This window comes from Terrapene carolina, unplaced genomic scaffold, assembly GCF_002925995.2.
Source record: "Terrapene carolina triunguis isolate 2854851 unplaced genomic scaffold, T_m_triunguis-2.0 Scaffold211, whole genome shotgun sequence".
Lineage (NCBI taxonomy): Eukaryota > Metazoa > Chordata > Testudines > Emydidae > Terrapene > Terrapene triunguis.
The window spans coordinates 21,911,801-21,933,541 of NW_020664562.1; the positions used below are offsets into that span (position 1 = coordinate 21,911,801).

The following is a 21,741-nucleotide window of genomic DNA, read 5'->3' on the forward strand; positions in this document are numbered from 1 at the left end:
ACACACACACACACACACACACACACACACACACACACACACACACAGCTAAGTGTGACTCTGTAGGGATGGTTTGGGTTGCAGAATGGGAAGTTCCTGGGGAAACTGTTGTCTGCAAGACAGAAGTAGAAACTTGATTGGCTGAGACCACAAGCTTATAATGGCAACTGTTGTGAAACCTTAACGACAGCAAGCTATGACCCGTGTGCTAGTATACGGACAGCAGAATAACACCTCCTGTGTCACAATCTTTCAGCTGACGGGAGTTTTTGTTGGGTAGCAGCAATATTATGTTGGCCTTGGTTGAGGGATATCTTACCCATTCACTCTCATGGTGATAGTAAAGCAATAATTACATTTTTAAAATTGAAAAATAGGCTTGTGTAGGATCAGAAGTTTCAAAATCCTGAAATATCTCAGATATTAAATTAATCACCGAGGATCTCCTTTGAAATGCCACACCGACAGTAGACATCACAGATTGCCTTAAACAACAAAATTCAGAGTTAAACTTGTGGCAGTGTTAACATATTTTCTCTATGCTGTTAATTTCCGGTGGCTTCCTCTGTGTGTGATTTCTGTTTCCTGTTTAGGGAGCTAAATGCATGTTGTTGATTTGGTTAAGGTTTGTCTACACATGGACAGGAATACCTATTGCACTTAAAATTCATGCCTCACATTAATCTGAATTAACTTTCAAGTGTAGATATTCCCCTACTTGTTGTATGGTGTACAGAAACATACTTGTGCATTAGGAATCAACTAGTTTACCTGTATGCATCTATCCATCCAAGCATCTTAAAGTGTCTTCTATAGTTATTAAACTTTTCAAAACCCCATGATGTCAAATATAACTATCCTTAGACATACCAGTAGGAGTTGCTGTGATTGCTTGTCTAATAAGAATATCTCCTAGGACTTAACTAAAGAGCAATGGTAACTTTTTGATTTGGCCATATATTATGCTGATCTATAACAATATTAAAGAACATTAAGAAATATTTTCAATGTTTGACTTCAACTGATCATGACCTCTGGCAGATTAGACAGTAATGCAATAGAGTCTTGTCAGTCAGTGTGGCTGGTGATGGAAAATACAAAAATGAGGATGGGCTAATCTTGGACATCTTCCAAAACCTGCAGATGCCTGGGTTAGACAGTTTCAGCACAGTTCATTGTTGTACGATCATTTTGCTTAGTCTGCAATGCTCATTGGGGAGTCTCATAGTCTGGATCCAGTGCAGATCAGAATGCTGATTGTTTCTTACTAAACAGTATGGGAGTTGACTGAGTTGGCATGAATGAGACTTCAGAATAAAGTTGTCTTTAAATAGATCTGTTTTGTTTTGATGCTGATTTTCAATCATGTGATCTAGATGGTGTAATTGCTGATAACATATTTTAATCCTTCTGAAGAATTTAATGGAAACAGCATTTACTCTATTGGTGTCTAGGGGGAGCCAGCCTCTACTATCCAGGATTCTGGAATGGAAATTCCTGATAAATTTGATATATTTCTGATAAAAAGAGATCTGTTAAAATCTCACTTCATGAGGGCTAGCGTCTAAAAAAACTATAGATTGCCCAGATATATATCCTCTGTTAACATTTGGGGTATACCAGTGAGCAGAGGTAATAGGCCTTGTGGTAACTTTGAATCTATCGTGTACAACTTCATATTAAATTGAAATCTTCATTAAAAGCTTTGGGTCTGAATAGTTTGGAAGTTGCTACCTAGTTTATAATTTAGTGTGTGCTTTCCATAATAGTGCACATGGATGATAGTCCAAAGTGATATTGCTAAAGAGCTCTGCAGAAAATCCATAAACAGAAACTGTTAAGTTGATTCTAATATTTGATCTCCTGCCCAGATTTAAAGAACAATGTAGGAAATGCGGCAGCTAACATAACTTTTTCTTTGCTTTTAAACAAAGCGTAATGTAATCTTAATTTTAATCTCTGCATTTTAACACTTCTTGGAACATACAACTTTTCATAAAACATTTGGGCCTGGTGAAAAGCCCCGGGAAACAAAACAATACCTGACCCCACTGATACCACAGTGCTTTTCCCAACTGTATGTAATGTAATTGAAACTGACTTGGCAGGAAGTTGTGTTGAAGCTGACAAGCTTGATTATAGAACTTTATTTTGTTTTGGATGAGCAGAATCCATAGTAGCAAGGCCATTATCGCTAGCTAATCTTTATTAGAAAAAGCTTGCCTTTGAGAAGTGTGTCCAAAATTTGAAAATCGGGTAACTTGTGGTATTCTGACACTGATGAAGATGAATGAGTAGCCATAAAGCAATGGGAGACTGGAATTCCCGGTGTCTTTGGAACTGAAGGCTAAACTATGTGCTGACTAAGTTTTAGTAATATTCTTATATGCTTTTCAGCCATTTATCTTATATTGCCTTCTGAACTAAAGACTTGCTGAAAACTTTGGCGAAAAGACTGGCTGGCAATATTGATCACTTTTTAGCCTGATTTGTGATTGATGCATTTATTCTGATTCCTCACCCCCATTCCCCTTCTCCACACCTAGTCCGAAAATGACATTTCTTATGGCTGTATTTTAATTTTAGGATGGTTTTGTTGCCTACTAGAGAAAGGCAGATGTTGTATTCAAACCAAAGTTTATCTGTCATAGGCAAGCTACTGAACTCTTTAATGTCTGAAAAGCCACTTTCTTAGCTTTGTGAGAACACCTTTAGACTTTACTTGCAAAAAACAAAAACCCAAAACAAAAGAGAACCTCCACATCTCTGTAGCTGGGTTTTGGGGTTGGATTTTACCCCCACACCCTCCCACACACACCCTCCCCCAATCCAGGCTTCTGGCATCCTTTGGAAAATGTCTGGTTTTGTGTTGCTGATACAACTTTAAAAAACAAAACTTTCACTATGAGGCGTGATAGTGAAGGAAGCAGAAAGTCCCGGATTCACAGCCCTATCTTTTCATTTAGGAGATCAAGAGAGCCAATGTTTGTTGCAGGAGGTCTCCAAGAAAACTCTTGTCTCCTACACAAACCAGCTTAACCTCTGCAATAGTTCGATTGTGCAGAAGTTCAGAGTAGTTGATCACAGTCCTCATTCTAGAAACCTAGGTGTTCCTTTAGGTATCGCAGCCTAGAACAATGATGGAGGGCTTGAACTTGATGCAATATTCATTGATGGAGGAAATTCTCATTTGTCTTCATAAAGATAAGAACAACAAGGAGTCTGGTGGCACCTTAAAGACTAACAGATTTATTTGGGCATATATATGTATCATAACCTCCTGGTACATATAGATAAGGTAAATTGGATGGTGGGGGAGAGAAGGAGGAAGGCAAATTGAAAGCAAATATGATCACGTGACTTCTTGAAAGTGGAGTGAGATTGAGTCAGCAATAAAACTTTTTGGTTTTACATTGTCCTGGGTATTGTCTTTTCATTGTAAACTGTATTTTTTCCTCATCTAAGGTGATAATTCAACTAGATAGGGCAGTTTGGTAATAGAAATTCTATTTTTATTAACCTGGCATATTGCACTTTTGTTTCTTTCCCCAGTACTATATATTTCCCCCAAATGGACAATAACACAAGAGACTTCCTGTCCTGGATAAATTAAAATTGCTGACTGCAGTTCACCCGTAGTTCATGATGGCATTTTTCTGTCAGCATTACTTTCATCACAGACCTTTTTGTCTTTTCCTGCCACTGGAAACAATAAATGTTTTTCAAATATTTTTGTAAACAAAATAGTGCAGTATCATAATGCAAACAGATGGCAGTTTGAGCCATTGAACAGAGCTTTTTTACTTATGTTGTTAGATGAGCCTAATTTTGGACCTAGACAAATTTCTCCTTTTTAGAGAGACTTAAGTAGAAAATGTGTTCATACTCCAACGTATTAAAGTGTAGACTTTAATATGTATTTGAAACTTGAGTTTGGCACCAGTTGTACTTTAACTGTCTGTAATTTTTGGCTTGAAAAATGTTCTGTTTTTACAGATGTTACTTTTAATGCATAAATGGAATGTGGTTTTATAGACTCTCTAATTCTTCAGGCTCCAAATTGCTTTAGAATGAGTTGCATATTAATAATGCAGTACTCTCTTGGGATTGTTTGGATACTGCTGTGATCCAATTTTAGTTTCAGTATACGTCAGTATTGCACTGCCATCTATTTTTTCCTGCTGCTCCTTTTCTATAACTGCCCCCAACCTCAAATAGTAGTTAATAGTCTAGTGAAGACCCACTAAATCGACGGCAGAGCGCTCTCTGGTTGACTCCACCTCTCTGAGAAGAGTAAGGGAGGTCGACCGGAGTGCGTCTCCCCGTTGACAGAGCACAGAGTAGACACCGGGGTAAGTCGACCTAAGCTATGTTAGTCACATAGCTGGAGTAGCGTAACTTAGGTCGACTTATCCTGGTAGTGAAGACCAGCCCATAGACTGAGGCCTGAAGGAACTACTGTGATTATCTAGTCCGACCTCCTGTATAACACAGGCCAAAGGATTTCGCCAAGCAGTTCTTCACCAGAAGTTAGGGGTTTGATTCAAGCTAGAGCATATCTTTATTTTTAGAAAGATGCTCCATTTGCTCCAATGGTTGGTTATTAACATTTTTTAAATGTTCACCTTATTTCTAGTCTGAATTTGTCTAGCTTAAGCTTCCAGGTATTAGATTTTGTTATGCCTTTGTTTCCTCCCCCCCACCCCGCTTTTTTTAATCCTCTGTTGTGAGAAATCTTCATGTAGATATTTGTCGACTAAGATCAAACCAACACGTAACCTTCTCTTGGATAAACTAAATAGATTGAGCTTCTTTAGACTCTCACTGTCAGGAAGGTTTTCCAGACCCAGGTAAGTGTGTGAGGTTTCAGATTTTAGGGGTTATTTTTTCTAATACAAAAGGAAGATCTGAAGTTGTGGTGAAGCTGTATGTAATTCACTTAACCCGAAACATAAAACATTGAAATTCTTAAAAATAGATTCAGAGTATGACCACCACTTGATCAAATGCAGTGCAGTTTCTCAGTCAGAAAGGTCATCAGGTATACCATCTATATGGGATTTACTCAGTTGGGATGTGGAACCTGAAGCAAAGAGCTATCTATGTGTTTGAGCTGGAAACCTCTTTATCCTGATGTTGGGACTGAAGACTTACCATGTCCTTCTATAAAAGGCTATGATTTCTCCTGTAGCCACTATGTGACAGAAAATTGATCCATCCCAATAGTTACACCACACTGACCCACCAACAACATGTTGGTATTTTAACCCAGAGCAACCTTTTACAGCAAGGCCAAAACTGTTCAGATGTTCTGAAACTACCATTTAGGTAACATTATATTGATTTCTGTTATTGTGATCACAAACCTCACAGTAACTGTCGTCATCCCTTTTTGCTCTACAGGGAAGTGAATCAGCTTGTATTAGATCCTCTTTTTATAAGCTAGTCTTTCATGAATCTGACAGCTTTTTTTACCACAGCTTACAAAGCAGCACTCGAGTGCACGTGAAACTTAAACTCTGTGCACCAAAGCCATTTCCGTAATGGAACGGAAGAGTCTGTGGTTCAACCTGTACCATGCATACAAAAATACCTACAAAAAACTGCATATCAAGAGAACTATGCTTTGAAAAGGCACGTATGCCATTTCATAGCCCTGCTTGTTAGTTACTAGTTTTTCTGGACTAAGCACCATAGGATGCTGAAAACCTTTTTGGTTGACACTCAGACTAAAAGCTAGCTAATCTTAATGTGCTCTCTTGCACTAAATAACTTGCTATTATGCTTTTGGTTGATGCCATATTTCAAATATATTTTAAAAAATGAATATTGTTTCATTAGACATTATTCATATTTTATCCTGAATTCCTTCAAATAGAAGTGGATGAAATCAATTCCCTAATACCGTGGTAAGGAAACAAGAGGGACATGGTTTAGGCCTGTTTTTTTTCCTTGCATATGAGTACCTCCATCATAGCATCCCTAGCCTTTTAGTGATTTGGTTGGAATTCTTTTTGGGAAATTTAATTTTTTAATCTTGTAGATAACAATAAAGCAAAAAAACTACTGGCAAATACCGACACACAAAGTAACTTTTGTTAGCTTAGAACTTATTAGTGAAGTTGAACTTTCAGTGCAACTTTAACCACTGCAGGGAACACAACCCAAAAGACTTGCATGTCACTGTGAGACTGGACTTACAGAAATCAAGGATAGTTTTCTAATTTCTTTGACCCAATTTTTTAAAATCTCTTTCAGAAAATGAAGGCTGTCTGCATCATGTTGTTCATGAACGTTTAGGGGAGCTGCTGCGTGTCCTAAAGGCAGTGATAAATAAACATCAGACTCTCAATTCAGTTGACATTCTTAGTGCTGCAGGAACAGTCATCGCAAAGGTGAAAGGTAAGGAAATATCACCTCTCAAATTCAGGAAAAATGGGGAACTAGTAATTTATAACACCAGGGTCTGTTATTTCAGTATATTAGCTATGAAACAAATAAAACTTTATAACCTAGATTGCATATATGCAAAAGGAAAATAGCCATATACAAATTATTTTAAACTTCTGAGTAGTCCAGTACATTTTATAGTCTGTCTCTTCCCCCAACACTCCCCTAAGTCAGGTGTATTATTAAATAAGCTTGCTCTTCCATTTTTAATAAAGAAAACATTGAATTACAGTACTACAGGAAGCAAACTAATAATGCCTAGTGCTTTGAAAGCTCTCTTTATATCAATCTTTGTTTAACTGTACATGTATGTAATTGAGATTAACACTAATATATTTGTCATCACGTGAGATTTACCTTCTTGAATAGGCTTACTATGATCTTCCAGCGACTGCCTCTTTAATATTATCAGATTTCAATTGGTTCATAATATAAATGTATAGAGAAGATATGAAATCATATTCTGATTGAATAAACTTCCAGATCAGTAATACAAAACGGTAATGCTCGCTAGGCCTTGTTTTTGTAGTCCCCAAACTGGAGGACGAAATGAATGTGCTAAAGTTGTCCGTAAATGACAAAATATCAGAGCTGAGGATGTTGGCACATGCTGCTCTGGGCACTTGCTGCTGCCGTTCTCCAGCTGGCTCCAGGCCCAGCCCAGACAGGAAGAGATCACTAGGGTGACCTGCATAATCATTCTAGGTCTTGCTGCACTGTCAGTGCTTTCTACTCTTAACCTTTGACAGACCTTCCAGCAGTCCCAGGTTTTACAGGACTGCCCACAAAAGTTCCTGTCCCGTTTGAAGGGCTGGATGGCCTCGGATCCCCATTCTGGGCATTGAGACCTGGCCCTGGCAAATGGGTGCAGAGACACTCAGATTTGGGCTGGCTCCTTGACGGGGGACAGCCAGTCCAAATTTGAGTTAGCAGCACTATGACTCCATGCACCAGGGTCCAGGGAGCGACGCCCAGAGTGAGAAGCTGAGCCCAGCCATCCATGAGGGACAGGAGTCACTGCTATGGGTACTAGTGGCTTGTGTCCCTCACGGATGGCTGTGGGCAGGCTTGCTCTGCAACTCTTTCTCTCCCCACCCTCCAGGCTTGCCACCCCCTGGGGGCAAGACTTGTTCCACTTTAGCCACTAGAAATCGTGGGAGGTATGTTTGGATACAACTTTCTGTCTAGTCCTGGGATCATCCTGTCCTCCAGGATGCTACTGTGGAGCTAGCTAGGGCTGCCGTCACTAGGCCCTGCCTACATGAGGTGTAGGTAAAAATCCCACCTGCTTTTCTTCCTCTGTCAAGAGCCAAGTGGAGGATTCTCTGTGTTGACAGCTTGTGTTTCTTTATATAACTTTTTCCTTGCTCTAGGTATTTTCTCTTGTTCTCTACTTATAATCTTCTGTAGTGATGCCCAACATATTATTTCTTCCCCTCCCCTCTGGTATAGATACTTGCTGCTATGTCAGTTAAGAATGCTGTTTGGTTTATCTGTATCCTTCTCATACATGGAGGTAAAGCTTCTTATGGTTATTTTCTTCTTGCCAAGTAGCTCCTCCTGCTTGTGCTTTAGAAGTACTGCAGACACTAGAACCCTAGTCTTCTGTCTCTTCATGATGCAAGCATGTAGGGCTCTCCCTGAGATGAAGGTTCCTGTGAAGTCATAACTCCACTGGTTCTGTACTTGCTGTCAGCACTGTGGGAGCAAATAACCTGAATTTCTAATATAAAAAGCAAGCAGAAGAGTAAGCTTTAAAAACACTCACCTCGTCCCCTGGCTCAAAAATCTTTTTTATTTTATTTTTATTTTATTTTATTTTTTTGGTAATCATAGCATGGGTACAAACTCCATTTGACTTTCTTTGCAGGTCATCTTTAAAGCCCTGGCTTAGTCCATGTAATTAGTACACTCGCATCAGAAATAGACTTGATAACTAGTGTTCAGTTTAGTGCTAATTAAACAGTACATTTGCTAATTAAACAGAACATATGCTGTTTGCCCATTTAGTTTCCAAATGAACTGTTTTATCAGCATTTGAGAGTAATAGAGCTACTACACACTGTTTTAGTGAAACACAATTGTATATTGTGTAATAGTAGTGCTGCAGATTTGTCATGCTTTTTTTTTTATAAAAATAGCAGAGTAGTCATGCTAAACTTAATAAAAGTCATGTTTTAGGGGGAAATGGTGTGTAAAGTCAGAGTTATGAAAACAATTATACCCCTTTTAAATACAATAAATATAAATCCCATCGCCTCCTCACTCCACTGAGGGGGGCACTGACCACCTGCAGCATCCTCCTCCACCCTCGCACCACAACCCTAATCCCAACTTGGTCAAACCGAAGTGTAATGCCTGGTGTGGGAAGCCTTGTCCAGCCCCCACAGGACAGGAGCCACCTCTGCAAGCTGAGTGCAGGGTTGTTGATTTTCTCTCCATCCCTCCTCACTGGGCTGGTGACCTACCTTGAACCTTCCTGTTTCCCACCATTTGGGAAACTCTGCTTTATTAAAACCACAGACAGAAAAGTCATCGTCAAACAGAAAAATTACAGTATCCATGATGCTTCTACCCCCATGACAAACCAGCACCTTAATAATGAGTCATATGAAAGTATTACTATCAACATGCTTTAAATAAAAAGGGCAGAGTATAACAGTGCAGTTGCATCATCCAGTCGTTTTTTCAGCAGGTGAGCCCAGCTAGGTCCAATAGCATGGCTATAGCTTTTTATGTACACATGAAGAATTGGCATGCAGCCATAGCTCATTTAGAGAATTTAAGGTCAGGTCTATACTGTGAACTTATATCGGTATAACGGTGTCATTCCAGGGTGTGAAAAATCCTTGAGCGATGTGGTTATACCGACCTAACCCCTGTGTAGACAGTGCTATGTCAATGGGAGAGCTTCTTCTGTTAACACAAATGTCACCTCTCGGGGAGGTGGATTAACTATGCTAACAGGAAAAGCTCTCCTATTGGCGTCGTAGCATCTTCACTAAAGCGCCACAGCAGCGCAGTTGCACCAGTGCACTGTATGTTAAGACAAGCCCTAAGTAGGGACTTGGCTGATGGAATGAGAGACCTTTACACAGGGAAAATGGGTGTGGTGCACGGTGATTTTGTTGTTACAGTATGTAACAGTCTTTGCCTTAAGCTGGAAAGGAACCAAAGTTCTAGCATGTTTCTAGTTTGAATGCATCACACTTCTTCAAGAGCTGTTTCAGACGAGATTAAAAACTCAAGGTTCTGATTATTTTGGGGGGTTTAAAATTTAATGGAACTTTTTGCACATTTTGGGGGGGATCTGCTTTGGTGACCTGATTAAATTCTAATGTGTAGCTACTTTCTTCCTAACTAGATTTCCCTCTTCCTTTTAATAAAATACTGTATTCGTCACTTGCTGGCTATCAAAAGACTTCAATGAAAAATGTTTTAATGTTGGTCTTAGTCATTCACTGTTCTCCTCACGTGCCTGGGGATTTAAATATGAGTGGTTATGTGAACAGTGCTCTTTCAAATAGTGCCTGCAATTTTATTCCTCCCTGCCCCTCCTCCCCCCCCCCCGAAGAATTTGCACTTGTATAAAAATGATCTCACTTTGCCTAAAGTATAATATTTGCTGAATGCGAAGTCCCTTTGTCGTGCTCAGCTCTTTTGAGCCACTTTGCCAGATTCCTGGAGGGCTGAGGGACCTTTTTGAGACTGCCTTTCCCACCAGTGTTCCAGGATCCACTTTCTGCAACTCCATTGTGAAGGGGGAGGAATCCGCCCTATGGAAAAATTTGCTAGAAGTTAAAAGCATGAAAGTTATAGACTTTTACAGAAAGTACTTTAAACCCATAGGTTATCTTTCTTTATTATTTACTTTCATTGGGTTCGGAATCACACTGCAGTACTCTCTAGCACAGATATAATTCTCTGTTATGTTCTGTGGAATGGCTCAAACCCACCTGCATCACTTACTATTAAATTCTGTAGGAGTCTTCCACAAGAGTGGTATTAAGGTGGGTACTTATCCTGGGGCAGCTGGCATATCACTCCTCACGGCCTCTCCAGAGGCCAAGTGCAGAACTACAGTTATCACTGCCTCAGTTTCCCCAATGACACATGTATGTAGTGAAGTGTGCCCCTTCAGTGTAATTTATTCATCCAAAGGCCAATCAGACATGCAAGCAAGCCTTCACCCCAGCATCCTTTGTGGGGGGCAGAGTTAATCTTAATCTTAGTCCCATCTAAATCAACTCATCTCCCCCATCCAGGCTCCTTATCATTAAGGTGCTCTCAACCCAGCCCCCTTCCCTCCCTAGAGGGACTCTTACCATCACCTGGGGAAGGATTCCTTCTCAGGACTCTCTGAGCTCAAACCACTGCAGTTCTTCTCCAAAGTGGCATGTAGTTCCTCTGTGATCTGGACAACCTGCTGCTGTTTAGTAAGGTCCTTCTCCTTAGGGACTTGGCACTCTTAGTGTGCTCCCCTTTCAGAACCTCTCTGGTTTAGGAGTAATTTCCTAGGTCCCCTTTACTGGTGAGCTCCCTAAATAGCTTCTCTGAGAATTCCTTCTCTGCTGGAGTTTCCTTCCTGTCTTTTGGAACTCTGTCTGAAGCCTCATAACTCTTTATTGGACCTTGTGGCTGTTCCTTAGCTAATTAATTGCTGCCCAGCCAAGTAGACAATTAACTACTTGCAGGTGGATCTGGGTTGGCTTGTTCTCCTTAGCAGAGCCTATCACAGGTAGACTGGGAGCCTGGCCCCCTCAGGAGCCAGCTATTCTGTGACAGGCATGTTTACAACATGTATGCTTTGTATGCAGCATGTGCTTTGTGCCAAATGTTGAAGCAGAAGGTGATTTTAGAGGAAATAGGCATCTATCTTAATCTGAGCTCTCAACCACAGGAGTCTTTGCACAGCCTGTTCAGTGGTCATGAAGTAGATGGACTCTCCTCTCCCACATCCCAACTTCTTAATTCCTTGCCGTGTCTCACCACCAGTCTCCAACTCCATGGTTGCTCTAATCTAAACTAGTTTGGGAAGTTGAGGATGAGAGTTCTCAAACTGCTGGCTCAGACATCCAGCAGGCTGTCCCATGGTCAGAAAAGCAGAGTAGGGCAGGCCAAATGTCTGTATCAGCTTCTCTTGACATTGCAACTGCAGGAGTGGATCCTTTCACTTGTTGGGGGAGGCTGCCTCTTGAGCCACTTTCCCAAACAGACTGCAGAGGACCAGACACCTGAGAAGTGCCTTCAGTGCTGAAGCCCTTTTTATGAAGAATTTTCCCACTTGGGATAAAATTTTAAAGTACATAAGCAATCCTGAATTTAAGCCTCTGATCAAACAATGCAATGCATAGAACTGTTCAAATATTTCCAATTTGCCTCCCCCGTTGACATGTTTGCAAGTTGTCCAATTATTTCCTCTCTCTTCCTCTAGTTAGTCTGATGCAAACATGTTTTAAATTTGGAGCCAAATTCACTGCACTGACTGCTGTGGAACTGTGCTTCCTTATCCACAAGTGAATTTGAGCCTTAGTTCTTCATACCAGCTTTAAAAAAAAAAAAAGACATCTTATTGCAAAGTTCTGGTGAGAGTTTCATTTGTAGCTGATGTCTAGAAAGGCATGGATTGCAGCTGTTGCACAGCCAATGTATGTTTGTTTATACACATGGCAAAGAGGTACAGCGAGGTGTTAAGGACTGGGGGATTATTGGTAGAATTCGAAAGATAAAATCAGCCCTAAAATGGTGGTAGAGAAGTGTTCACAACTGAATAATTTTAAGATTAATAGCAAAAGAATAAGCTCTAGCAGCAACTTCTGCTCTTTTTAAACAGGACACTTTGTCTCAGTTAAATCATGTTAATAATAGAAATATGTCAGCATCTCAACTAATTAAATATATGAATATGGAAGTTCAGCTTACTTTTAGTTAAGTGGTTTTTCCTATGTCAGTCAATATACCAAGATAAAAACTGCCATGATTAACTGCAATATAAGATTAGACGTTCCATTAGCTACATTGTGCTTTTGCCCTAAGGACCTCTAGCAAATGATATTGCAACACTGTTCCATACACATTTGTCCTTAAACATTTATGAAAAATTTTATATTCCTCAAATGCATTTAGTTATGCATTTCAAGGTCGATGTACAGCGTGCAGTAAGCATGTGTTGTGTTAAGAAACAAAGTAAAAAAGAGCTCAAATAAGCCAGTATTCATGCATCCATCCTAAATCAAAAGCTTAGGAAAAAATTCTTTTCCATCGGCTACTAAAAGTAACAAACTGGCAGTGGGAAACAGTTACGCTGTGAAATGCCATCATAACACAAGCATGATATGTCTCTCTGTAGACATATACTGTTATGTTGACAATTGTCAGCCGGTCACAATTAATCCTAGTGTTCCCTAATTAACATGTACTAAGGCAGGTGCAGACAAATCCTCTTTTAGATCAGCTAGGAAGCAAATTCCAGTGTTGAGGGCACTCTCAGAAAATGCCAAGTCCTAGCGCTGAATCTACAAACTGTTGGCTTGAAAATCTCATACAATTACCACTCCTGCTCAGAAGTAAATAGGAAGCTGGTGCCAGAAGATTAGGTCTAAAAGGCTCCTTATGGCTATTACAGTAACTCCTCACTTAACGTTGTAGTTATGTTCCTGAAAAATGCAACTTTAAGCGAAACGATGTTAAGCAAATCCAATTGCACCATGAGAATTAATGTAAATGAGGGGGTTAGGTTCCAGGGAAATTTTTTTCACCAGACAAAAAACTTTTTAAACAAACAATTTAATACTGGCACACAGTGGTGATGATTGTGAAGCTTGGTTGAGGTGGAGGAGTCAGAGGGTGGGATATTTCCCTTACTGCTAAATGATGATCTAGCAATTGGCTGAGCCCTCAAGGATTAACTCTCTCACTCTACAAGGCAGTGGGAATGGAGGGAGATATGTGCATTTCCCCTCTAAGTACACTGCCTTGTTAATTAGATCAGCTTGCTGAGACCGCAGCTGCTGCAAGCTCACTCCATCCTGAGCCCTGGTGTGTCCCCCCCTGCTCTATGGAACATGGGGTAAGCGGGGTGCAGGAGCAGGGGGGAGGGGGACACCTGACATTAGCCCCCCCCTTCCTTCCCTCCCCACCGCACAGCAAGCAGGAGTCTCGGGGAGCAGCTCCAAGGCAGAGGGCAGGAGCAGCACATGGCAGTGGTGGGAGGGACAACTGCAATGGCTAGGCAGCTGCTGCACAGGGAACTTAGGGGAGCAGGGAGCTGATAGGGGGGCTGCTGGTCCACCCTGGTTCCAAGCCCCCACCAGCTAGCTGCAATGGGTTGCTCTTCCTGCAAGCAGCAGACAAAGCAGGCGGCTGCCAAACGACATTAGAAGGGAGCATTACACAACTTTAAATGAGCATGTTCCCTAATTGATCAGCAACGAAACAACGTTAACCGGGACAATTTTAAGTGAGGAGTTACTGTACTACCAAGCAGACCAGCAACCACATTGTACATGCACTACTAACTATAGCAGGGGTGGGCAAACTATGGCCTGGGGGCCACATCCAGCCCTTCAGACTTTTTAATCTGGTCCTCAAGTTCCCGCCAGGGAGCAGGGTTGCGGGCTTGCCCCGCTCCACGTGTGCCGTGGCTCCCAGAAGCAGCAGCATGTCCCCCTTCCAACTCCTATGCGTAGGGGCAGTGCGCAGAGACACTTGGCTGCGCCTCCACATAGGAGCCAGAGGGGGCACATGCCGCTGCTTCTGGGAGCTGCTTGTGGTAAGCGCTGCCCAGATCCTGCCCCTGACCCCCTCCCACGCCCTGACCCCCTGCCCCAGCCCTGATCCCCCTTCTGCCCTCCGAACCAGTCGGTCCCAGCCCGGAGTACTCTCCTGCACCCCCAACCCTCATCCCCAGCCCCACTCCAGAGCCTGCACCCCCAGCTGGAGCCCTCACACCCTCTTGCACCCCAACCCCCAATTTCGTGAGCATTCATGGCCCACCAACAATTTCCATACCCAGATGTGGCCCTCGGGCCAAAAAGTTTGCCCACCCCTGAGCTATAGCTTCTGAGTGGGCTTCAGGTGTAGCCAAAAGTAGAATGCATAGTGTTGTTGCATCTCTTCTGCTTTAATGTATAACTTGATTGCATTTTTTTCACTGACTTCAAGAAAGTATAAATTTGCAGAGTGGGGGTTTTAGGCAAGCATAAATTGTAGCCAAGAATCAATTATGGACACAAACTGTATCATTTTACTACCTATGAAAGGAATGGTGACTATAAGCTAGCATTTGGAATTCATGGTGTTTTGATGTTTGTTTTGTCAATAAAGTCCTACATTCGGAGAAGAGATTAAACTGAAAGTTCATTGAACAGAAGAACTACAACTACAAGGCTTCAAGTAATTGAAAAAAATGATTTTACTTTTAGAAGGTGGTTATTTAAAGACCTTGGAATACAAAAGCCAGTCATCCAGTTAAGGAGATAAAACAAAATTGTATGAACTTGTTGTATAGATAATAATTAACTGAATAATTTGGCAACAGAGGGAGGCTAGGACTGTAGACATCTTGTTGAGAAAAAGGAGTAGTGTTGTTAGGTCTGTTCAATTGGGTATGGTAGAATTAGCCTTTGAAAAGAAGAATATCGCACACAAGGTTTGTCAGTATAGCTATACCAGGAAACCCTCCTAGCGTGGACACAGACTGGCAAAAGGACTGTTGCTGGTATAACTGTGTCTGCATTAAGGATCTTGCCAGCCATAGCTATATCGGCAAAAAATCACAACCTAACTGACATAACTATACTCGCAAAACTTTTAAATGGAGACCATAGTTTGACTATCTCCTCATTCAAAAGAGCAGATTCAAAGTCTCTCTTGGCTTTAGAGAAGCATGGGTAACTATCTCCAGGAATATCTCTGGAATTCTTATTTCTAAAAATATTTATAATCAGTGTTCCAAACAGTCTGTTTTGTGTTAGGCATTTTATTTGGATTAAGCTTCTGGTTTGTTTGACTTTGAAGATATAAAATCTGAAATCTGTTTTACAATGCCCTGATATTGTTAGTCAAGCTGACTGTCAATACATATCCCTTTTGTTCCTTCAAGAATACAGCTCACCTTTAATATATTACACGTATTGCCTTTCAGGCACTAGATGGCAGGTATGTTATCTTTATAGTGTGACTTCAAAAAATTAACATTTTCCCTTGCAAATGCTATTAAGTTGCATGCTCCCTTTGAAACTTGCACTACTATAGATAGATGCCATTTCCAGACAGGGAAATATTACTACAGTCCATTGTTGTCAGTAGCTATTGTGTGCAGTCAGGATGTCCTGGGGAAAGAGTGTGCATGTTTAAAGTTGATGTTAAGTACATCAGGAATGCACTAGTAAGAGACATGAAGAAAGCTGTCTATATCCAACTTTATTGGTAGGCATTTTGGGGAATCTTATTAGATGAGAGGTGGGAGTCCTGAAACTTCTTTTGTCATATAATTTTTGTTACCCCACTTAATGTGATGGAATCTGAAAGGGAAAGTTTTCTCCATCACTGAAAATGAAGGCCTAACAAGATGAGCATGAGTCTTCCTGGAACAGGAAAGCTGATTCTTAGTGCAGACAGCCTTTCTTTAGGGTGAGGTTGCATGTTAAATGTTTCACTAGTACAGTGAGAGAAGCACTGCTTCTCTGAAGATATTTTGGTTAAGGATTTATTAAATATTTTCATGGTAAGTCCTTTGTGTTTCAAATAGGCAGGATTTTGTGCTTGCATTTTAATGTTTTTTCCAATCATGGATGGCTGGTAATTCATAAATCCTTTAGTTAAATGTTGTTGCTTAATGATTAAGTTTGGAAGACTTTATTTATAGACTTCGATTATTTCTGCAAAGTTGAGGGTTTTCAAAACGTTTTCTTCCATTGATTTTTACAAATCCACTCAAAACTTGTAATCTAATGTTTGCTCTGTGGAACTTTATAGCATGTATTTCTTTTTCTTCAGAAGTACTAGAGTCATTATTTTCATGTTAATCACACAATATAAAATGGAAAAGGAGAGAGAAACCTTGATCTTAACAGGGAACAATGTCTACAGTAGTAACTGCTGGTATTTTTGTCATGTGACTACTATTAAACTATTGTTGCCATTTCATTACAGTATGTTCTTCATATGCCAAAGAATTGTTATACAGCACAGGACTGCTTAATGTCAGGCTTGCTTGCTATAAAACCACTTTTAAAAAATATTTTGGCAAATCAGTTGGCATGCTGAGTACATGCAAGGAAGGAGGAATGAATTTGTGTTAATTTGCTAGTGAAAACGTTTCCTTTCACAAAGGAAGTCTGAGAAGATCTGATTTACTTACTGTATTTTCTTTGTTTTGGTGACCCATTAGGGTTTAAGCATCTGGCAGGAAGCCTTGATATAGTTTAGACTGAAGCCTTAAAAAGCATAAGCTTATTAGGAAAATTCTGTACAATGAATTACATTTTCACTTAATGTTGGAGTTACTGATTCTAGAAATAGATACAGTGAGTTTTTTATTTTCATATTTCAATTTTTGTATGTTTGAAGCGCTACAAATACAAATAGGTTGAATTATTTGTGTTGGGTTAATATTGTCATGAATGTTGCAAAAGGTGTGTGTGTGTGTGTGTGTGTGTGTGTGTGTGTGTGTGTGTACATTTTATGGCATCTGGGTAAACCAGAATTTCACATTGTCCAATTAAGCCTTCAGGAATAGATATTAATCTAAATTCCATTGGCTCAGGCAAGTCACTAAGATTGTCTACCAGAGGTCCACCCCGGGTTCAGGGCAGAGTATTTTGGAGAGAACCAGAAAGAAAACTGCTCTTTGCCTCCTTGCTGAGGGTTTAATTTGGGAGTAGGATAGAAAAAATCCTGCTTTTCCCCCTCGTGTCTCTGCCACCACTTGCTTTTGATTACGCCTGTAAGAAGTTCACTCCTACCCCCAGGGTATTGACACAAGCTACCAAAATAAATCATTTTTCCCTTCTCATTATTGTTTGTGTTACAGTAGCACCTTGAGGCTCTAGTAAGGGTCAGTTGCTCTAATACTACAGTGTTAAACACTAAGAGTGAAGAGTGACCGTATCCTTTTCCTATTTTGAAATCACATGTGATGGTGGTAGAGCAATTCTTTCTCTATTCTCCACTGCTCCCAACTTGCACAGTGGAACAGAACAACGGTTACTAAGCTGGGTCATCAGATTGCAGGACTAATACAAATGAAGGTTTCTGTCAAGGAAACAACCTATGGCATTTCCCTGGACATCTCATCTAGATACAGGATTTCTGTTTTCAGATATGAAATAGGAATATATTTGTATGGAGCCCTTTTGTTTTGGTAAACTGTTTTTGGACTTCCTTGACCAGCCTGGAAGATAGAGAAGCAGTTTCCTGTATCAATATTTAAATAATTTATGAGCTGTGTGTTGCCACTGCCTTGTAGGTGACTGAATCACTCCTGTGAGTGGCCATCCTTCCTCCTTTGCTCCCACTTCCTCTCTCCTTCCCCTCCCCCAAAGAGCATTCACACAGACCTTAACTGGGAATAGGGAAATGTAGGGAATTGAGTGATGGTAACCTTATTCCCAGTTTGGAAGTTTTCTGGGTTATTGTGCTTATCTGTTTGCCCTGAACCTGAGTTACATTTATTAGTTTTCTCCAAATGTTTTATAAACAATTCTAGAAATATACTTTCGTGAAGTTTAGGGTTACCTTTCTCTATAGATGTTTTCCACAAGATTGTTGTATGAATTTTCCTGTATGATTTGTAAAAATGAAAAATTTTTCTTATTTGGATTCTGTTTGTTTCCTAAGCTGTGAACTTCAAAGAAGTGAATGAAGAAAACAAGAGAGAACTCTTCAGTGAAATATTTTCATCTATTGACACATTGGCGTTCACCTTTGGAAACGTGTAAGTGGTATAGGTTGGAATTTAAAAGGAATAATACTGAACAGAATTAATACAGACTAGTAGTAAATATTCATTTTGTCTTCTAGATAAAGTTTGGTTGAGACATGAACTTAAGTAAACCACACCTTGAGCAGTCTTGGGATTTTGTTGCTCTTGAAGATAGCTTAAAAACTTGATAGTTTGAATATGCTAAAAGAAAATAGATTATTTTTGAACATACTGTTTTGCAGAGCTTTTAAAAAATAGATAGATGGATTCTTTAATATGCACCTAACTTTCTGTTTGGAGGGACTTGTAGAAATTCTGTTCAAAAGTAACAAACAAATGAAACAGTTTTTTTCTGTTTTTGTGGCAGTGTTTCAGACTTCCTTATGGGAGATGTAGACAATGGTTCGTCACTGGGACTTCCTGTATCTCGTAGAAGTCGGGTAGGCTGAACGCATTCTTTTGGGAGTATGGAATCATATTTGTAAAGGAAATTTTCATAGTCTTTTCATCTTAATTTGAATATCCTTGTTTCTGGATTAATTTGTTTGATTTTCTGAAAGATTAAACCAGTTAAAATGTAAATGCCATTTTATAGTGTCATTAAGTCTTCCCTGTATAAAATATTTTCATGTTTTTAATACCAGTGATGTTTCACTTTTGCCAGTCTTGTTTAGATTATTTCATGTTTAAAATAAGTTTATCCAGCAGAGCAATTACATTGCTTGATTCCAATAAAGTGTTAATTTTTTTAAGTTTGTTCTGGTTGTTAAAAGTAAGCATTTTGGACCTAGAAACAGAGCCCAAGTTTAATTATCTATGAATAAATATATAGAATGTAATACATTATCAGTGCTGTGCAGGCTGGAAAAAAACAAAAACTTGGTAAGCCATGCCCGGTGTATATTGTATGCAAGAAAATATAGTTAAGAATCAGTATGTATGATGATCCAGACTGTTAGAGTATCAAGAACGAAAGCTGAAATTCAAGCCCAGATCTTGGAGTGCATGATTTTAGGCACTGTCTATGCTACTAGAAAGCATCTTTAAGATATAGTTCTGTAGCATTGTTATGGTCAAGTCTTGTTAAGTTTTCTTTCCTGTACTGTTAAACTTTTTTTTTTTTTTTTTTTTTTAACTTTTAGAGATCTATGGTTATAGCAAGGCTAATACACTGTTCTCCATGGCCTTGTCTACACTAGGGAAAGTGGGGTTGGTTGGTTTGTTTAATTTCAGGAGCCCTCATGTAGACAGGCTTCCAGCAACTGTAACAGTTTTCAGCATTATGCAGTATAGACTTGTTCCCAACAGAGTTAGATGAGACAGCCAGTGGTCCATCTACATAAATGGGCTCCCAAAGTTAACACTTGTTCATCTGCAACAGTGGGGAAAACTTTTCAAAAATGTTGCTAGTGTTTAATCAGGGACTTGGAGAAGTGTGTGTTAATTCTGGGTTCAAAAGTAATTATTACTTATTTTTCTGTCTATGCAGGCAAGGAAAGTACTTTTATAACATACTTTGGCCTAGGCAGTTTTACACAAATTTGCTTAACCATGGATTCTTTGGAAGTGCATAGGGCATCCTAAAGAGTAAATCATGAATGTCATGTAGCTAAATGATTAGGAGAATGAGAAAATATGAAGTTGGGGTGAAAAGACAATAAAAAACAAACAATAATGGAAGTTCAAAGGAACTGATGAAGAAATTCCTAAATAATTTAGAAAGCAGAGCCTTAAAACTAACTGGCAAACAAGACCCCTTGGAATCTTAGGAAATCCATGAAGAACTTTCAGTGGTTTCTGCCTGGCAGCTGAGTGGACAGTCCGAGGTAGTGTAAGTTAGTGTATTCCTGTCTGCAAAGCTGTTAACAAAACTAATGCTACCAAAACCTGAACCAGGAAGTTACCAAAACAGAAACAGGCTGTGGTTGATTTTAATCTCCATATGAAAAGTTAGAAAAATCAGGAAGAAAAATTGCCTAAACAAGTAAACATATTTGATAGATAAACTTATTTTCAAACTCTTGTTGCAAATTAAGTTATAGAAGTGCTTGTGTTTCTTCAGTTAGTCATGTAGTGCTTAAAGTTTAGCTTAGTTTCTAGAATGAGTTAATTTTTATGATGATTGAAAAACATAAAGGGGAGAATGTCTTAAACCTGGAGCTGATCGGGAGTCTTAGACCAATATTTGTGTAGCTCTTATTTAATTTTGTATATCTTAATAGAGAAAGTTGTAGAGAGTAAGGGACCTGCTAAGAAGGTTGCCTTGGGCAGAATCTTAAAAAAGGGAAACTACTGAAGAATAACATAAGGTGTAGAGTGAAGAGCCCACTCCCACAAACCCTTCATTATACAAGGCTCACTGAAATCATTTGCTTCATCAGTGGGTCAGATCATAGCAGTAAGGGCGTCTGTAATGAGACCAGTGGATGAAAAATGTGGAAATTACTTGAAAGTTTTTACTAAAGGACTTGTAAGAGAAAAAGGGGGAATGGAATGGAGAAGTTGCAGGATAAGAGTAAATCTGTGGGAAGTTTATATGCTTAGCCTTAATGTACATAATGAATGCTGGTGAGCGGGTGGGGGAAAAGTTTATCGTAGTTCTATCACTTTCCTGATTCTTGTCCAGAACTCCACTGATTGGCTGAAAGGTGTGTCTGTTTGTCTGTGTGTCTGTCTGTGTGTGCAGGGTAGGATGTGTGGATCCAGTCAATGTCAACTGCTTTGTTAAACAATTAGAAGACTACTGCTCAAAAATGTTTAAAAGACAAGTAAAAATTTCCTGGCATTTAAACTGTCTCAGGAGCTTAGAAGTTCTTAAGCATAAATAGTTAGCCCAGCTCCATCTCTTGCTATGTCAGTGGTAAATTATGAAAAATTAAAGGCAGGTAGCTCCTCTTGTTTTGTTAGTATGCTTTCGGTCCTTGGTTTGACTATTCTGCTCTAACGCACTTTATTTTATTACATGCAAGTCTTTTGAAAACCTTTCTGTGGAGTCTGTGGGATCACTACATGAACGGGAAGATGTTCAAGATACAGGTAGATGTTTTTACATGAATGAGCATCTTTCTTTACTTTATTTGTACATTCTGTCTTGCATATGTTCATAACTGTGAACATATTCTCTAAATAAACTCGATACTTCAGGGGTTTTTTAATCAGGCATATTAAGATTAAGACTAAAAATGAATTCAGAAATCTAAATTGAGAGAGAATCCATATTTGTGCTTATTAACTTTTTGGAGAAAATAGACTAGCACTGAGCCACATTTGTGTGTAATTGAGACTAGTGTTTTTGGTTATCTTTTTTTTTTTTAAAGAAAGTTATGCTGACCATACAACTAGGCAAGATAAAATACCATGACCCT

General features: G+C 39.6%; 1 protein-coding gene across 3 annotated transcripts in view; it reads left to right on the forward strand.

Moving 5' to 3' along the window:
- Positions 1–21,741, forward strand: part of LOC112119087 (rho GTPase-activating protein 29) — a 74,649-nt gene that overhangs the window by 34,233 nt on the left and 18,675 nt on the right. For all 3 annotated transcript variants that reach the window (XM_024217641.2, XM_024217643.2, XM_024217642.2), the window contains exons 3-6: positions 6,259–6,402; positions 18,292–18,388; positions 18,744–18,816; positions 21,346–21,412. In XM_024217641.2, the coding sequence (XP_024073409.2) occupies positions 6,259–6,402; positions 18,292–18,388; positions 18,744–18,816; positions 21,346–21,412 (381 nt within the window). The remainder of the gene's footprint in view (positions 1–6,258; positions 6,403–18,291; positions 18,389–18,743; positions 18,817–21,345; positions 21,413–21,741) is intronic.